General features: G+C 30.3%; 1 protein-coding gene across 4 annotated transcripts; it reads right to left on the bottom strand.

Annotated features, from left to right (window-relative positions):
* Nucleotides 1-341: 341 nt before the first annotated feature.
* LOC111999096 (noroxomaritidine/norcraugsodine reductase) lies at nucleotides 342-2,054 on the bottom strand. Of its 4 annotated transcripts, XM_065773423.1 has the most exons (4): nucleotides 1,986-2,047; nucleotides 1,749-1,792; nucleotides 687-784; nucleotides 342-582 (listed from the first exon to the last, which is right to left on the bottom strand). In XM_065773423.1, the coding sequence occupies exons 1-4, from the start codon at nucleotides 2,017-2,019 to the stop codon at nucleotides 351-353; spliced, it is 408 nt and encodes a 135-aa protein (XP_065629495.1). In that variant the 5' UTR covers nucleotides 2,020-2,047; the 3' UTR covers nucleotides 342-350. The 4 variants fall into 4 exon arrangements, with proteins under 4 accessions (XP_065629495.1, XP_065629498.1, XP_065629497.1 ...); XM_065773426.1 differs by lacking the exon at nucleotides 1,749-1,792 and having other exon boundaries at nucleotides 1,986-2,054; XM_065773425.1 differs by lacking the exons at nucleotides 1,749-1,792; nucleotides 1,986-2,047 and adding an exon at nucleotides 1,389-1,545 and having other exon boundaries at nucleotides 687-813.
* Between the last annotated feature and the right edge of the window lie 1,752 nt (nucleotides 2,055-3,806).

Raw genomic sequence — 3,806 nt, 5'->3', positions numbered from 1 at the left:
AGGCATGGCCAAATTCTCCTAGTTTGGAAATGGATGCATAATTTTCGGAAATCTTGATTTTTTTTTTTTTTTGTTGAAAAGTTGATGACAATGATCTTTTTTTTTTTTGAAAATGAATGAGGTATGGCCAAACGCCTTAGTTTGCAAATTGATGCATGGCTTTTGAAACCTTGATATTTGAGGAAAAATGATTTTTTTTTTTCAAAATGGATGAGGTATGGCCAAATGCCACTAGTTTAGAAATGGATGCATGATTTTTGGAAATCTTGAATATATATATATATATATATTTTTGAAAAGATAATGATGATGATCCTTTTTTTTTTTTTTTTTTTAATAGGTCTCCAAAGCTACATGGATGAGGGACAACTCACTAGGATGTTAAGCATTCCATTAAATACAGAGGAGACAGACTCCATTAGCTTCTCTCTTTGGGCTTTAGACGATACATCACAGACTGAACCAGTAACCACAAACCCTTTACCTTCCCAAGCCTTTAAGCATCCCTTAAGCTCAGCTTCATTTCGAGAACAAGTATGTACTCTTGCGCCTAGTTTGGCCAGCTCCTCCACAATAGCATACCTGAACAAAATCAAAAAGATTTTAATACTTGCCTATTTAATTCAGACCCTTTGAAGTGGAACATGGAGAGAGAGAGAGAGAGAGAGAGAGAGAGAGAAAAGAACCCGATTCCTTTGGTTCCACCAGTTACAAGAGCGCTCATTCCCTTAAGTGACCATCTGTTATCTGCCAAACCCATTGCTTTCCTAACACTCTTCCCTCTCTAACAGAAATAATAAGCAAAGAAGCCAACTGATTCAATGGTGACATTTAGAGAAGAATAAAAATAAAAAATAAATCATGAAAGAAGGAAGCCAAAGCAAGTTTTGAGTGTGTGTGCATATATATATATATATATATATTCTTCCATCCAATATATCTATATTATTAGTAGATACTCTATTTTTGTCTATAATTTAAGAAGTTTTATCTTCATCTCTGAAAATTTTAAAACGACATCTCAATATTTCATCCTTTCATCCACTTTCATCAAACTTTTTGACAATAGAATATATATTTTGACAAGAATAACAAAGAATAGAACATTTTAAATTTTCATGACGAAAATAAAACATTTAAATTCAAAGACGAAATAGAACATGTGCTGTATTTTAGAAGTAAAAATAAAATTTTAGCCTACAAAATAAGAAGCTTCAAACTTTTAAAATCTCAAAGAAATTGAGCTTCAAGCTTTAAGTATGTATTTAAATTGCCTCGTCAAATATAACCATAAATTTTGCACACAAGAAGGAGAGTGTCTATCTCAAATATGCTTTAATTGATCTTACTTACTGCATTGAAATAAAGAAACCAAAAAAATTTGATACCTGGAGCACTTCACTAGGCACTTCTCTAAAATAACTTACAATTTCCACAATGATATGTTGTGGGGTGACCGATTTATATAGGCGAAAGAAAAACAAGCCTACTTCAGTGATGGAACTAAGTTAGGGTTGAAGGGGGCCATGGCCCCCCCTCCCCCAATTTTTTATTATTATTTTAATTTCTTAGTATATATATATATATATATATACACAGAAAATTGAAAATTTTCCCAACCAATTTTTTATTATTATTTTAATTTCTTAGTATATATATATATATATATATACACAGAAAATTGAAAATTTTCCCAAAATATATATTATTGGCCCCTGTCCACTATCGAAATTTACAAATTGACCAACCTTTTTACGTGTTGTCCGAAGAATAACAAGAAAAACCTTTGAACCTAACCAAAAACACCCACAAAACATATCACATTTCCAATCTAAACAAGCCCAATTGTCTCAAAAATAACAAGAATAACCTTTAAATAAACCAAAATTATCAACAAATTAAGCAACAATCCAATCTAAACAAAAAAGACACAAAAACCATAAATCAAATCACAAAACACAAATCCCCAATTTTTACCCACTTACCACTCAGTGTTGGTCTTGACTCTAACTGTAGCATTAGTTGCCCAATGGTGGCTCTCTCTCTCTCTCTCTCTCTCTCTCTCTCTCTCTCTCTCTCCTGTACTTTTTTTTCTTTGTATAAAACTTTGAAACAAATGAATAATTTGTACTTGGTGGTGGACTAGTGTAAACCAAGTCAAAGTGTCAATGCAAAGTGACTATTGTGTGTGTGGCCATTAATTAATCTCAACTAGTAAGTTGCCCGTGCGATGCACGAATAATTTTGTAATATTTTATGTAAGATGGTTTTGGATAATATTGTATATATATTATAAAGAAAAAGTAAACTAAATTAGAGTAAAAAAACATATACATTTTAAAGTATTAAAAATTAGTTTAGTAGCTTCATTGCCTATTTGTACCCTTCTTAAGTTAAGATTAATTTTTTTTTTAAATCATGAAACCAAAAATAAATGCAAAAGAGTAACGGGACCATGAAAATCAACTAATTTGTATTGTGTTCACATATTTCATACCATGAAATGAAAGTATGTCCAAGTCTCTAACCATCTTTCACCCATCGATAGTGCAACATTATAACATGGTTTGGACAAATGTGTATGCATGCGTCTTATAGATGATTTAAAATTGAATCATGGTAGAATATGGCTTTACATTGTGCACCAAATATTCTCTCTACTTATATACCCAAAACAAAAACTATCCAACCAAATTACCCAAACCTAAATCATATTTAAGCCCCTAATTTTAAAAAGAAAAAGGGAAAAAAAAAAAAACAGTAGAGGTTTCGGTGTCTTGATGGTAGTGGGTGGCCAGTATAACAAAGGCGGTGACCCCTTAGATTCCTCTTTCTCTCTCTTTCAAATATTTTGTCAGTCTAAGGTTTTTTATTTTGGTAATATATAGTGAAATAATGCGTTTTATATAATAATCCACAACATTTTTTTGTTCCTATATCTTCCTTCAAGGCCTTATCTAGTAAGTTATTACTATTAGTCCTTAATTATTATTATTATTTTTAAAAAATACTAAAATGGTGGGTGTGCTAAAAGACGTGAAGAAAAGGATAGCGAAAGGTGTGGTATAAGTTTAGTAAATTAATGAGACATTAATAAGCTAAAAGTAAAATAAGTTAATATAAACTTTTGGGTAACAGTAAAAAAACTTAATGAAAGAGGTAAAAGAAATGCTAAATGCAAAATTAGAGTGTTACTTGGCAAAACCTCATGCACTCCCGCATGAGATCTCTGCTTTATATATATATATATATATTGATAATTATTCCTTTATAACTCCTAATCACTAATCAACATGAGTCTAAAAAAACTTTGTGATAGGACTTTATCATACTTACAAAATAAGTATAGATTATATATATATATATATATATTTATTTAAAGGATATTGCTATTGTGTTCATCCTTATAAGAATTTATGCACATATTAAATTTTCATTATTTTTGGCAATTTTTCTTTGATTCCTTTATAATTTATATATTGTGTTGGTTTAAATGAATTTTTTCTCAAACTTTCAAATGATGAACTTTAGATAAGATGTTCAACTTTTGTACGCCAACTTCGCCAAGCATTGACTATAAATTTTGTACATAGAACAAATCAAGATAAGAAATTAAGAATATGGTCCATCTTGGTTGGCTTGATTTGTCTAGACATCAATTTTCTCTCTTGCCAAAAGTCTGACTTTTAGTTGGTAGTTTCCTTGATTATTACTTGTATACAAAATTCTAAGATCATTAAATTGGAATAGGTCCCTTACTGACCTAACCAATTGGAATATGATGAAATTTCTTCCCATCCACACTA

Source organism: Quercus suber, unplaced genomic scaffold (assembly GCF_002906115.3).
Source record: "Quercus suber isolate HL8 unplaced genomic scaffold, Cork oak 2.0 scaffold_74, whole genome shotgun sequence".
Lineage (NCBI taxonomy): Eukaryota > Viridiplantae > Streptophyta > Magnoliopsida > Fagales > Fagaceae > Quercus > Quercus suber.
Note: the sequence above shows the minus strand (reverse complement) of the source record. Positions and strands in the feature narration are given on the sequence as shown.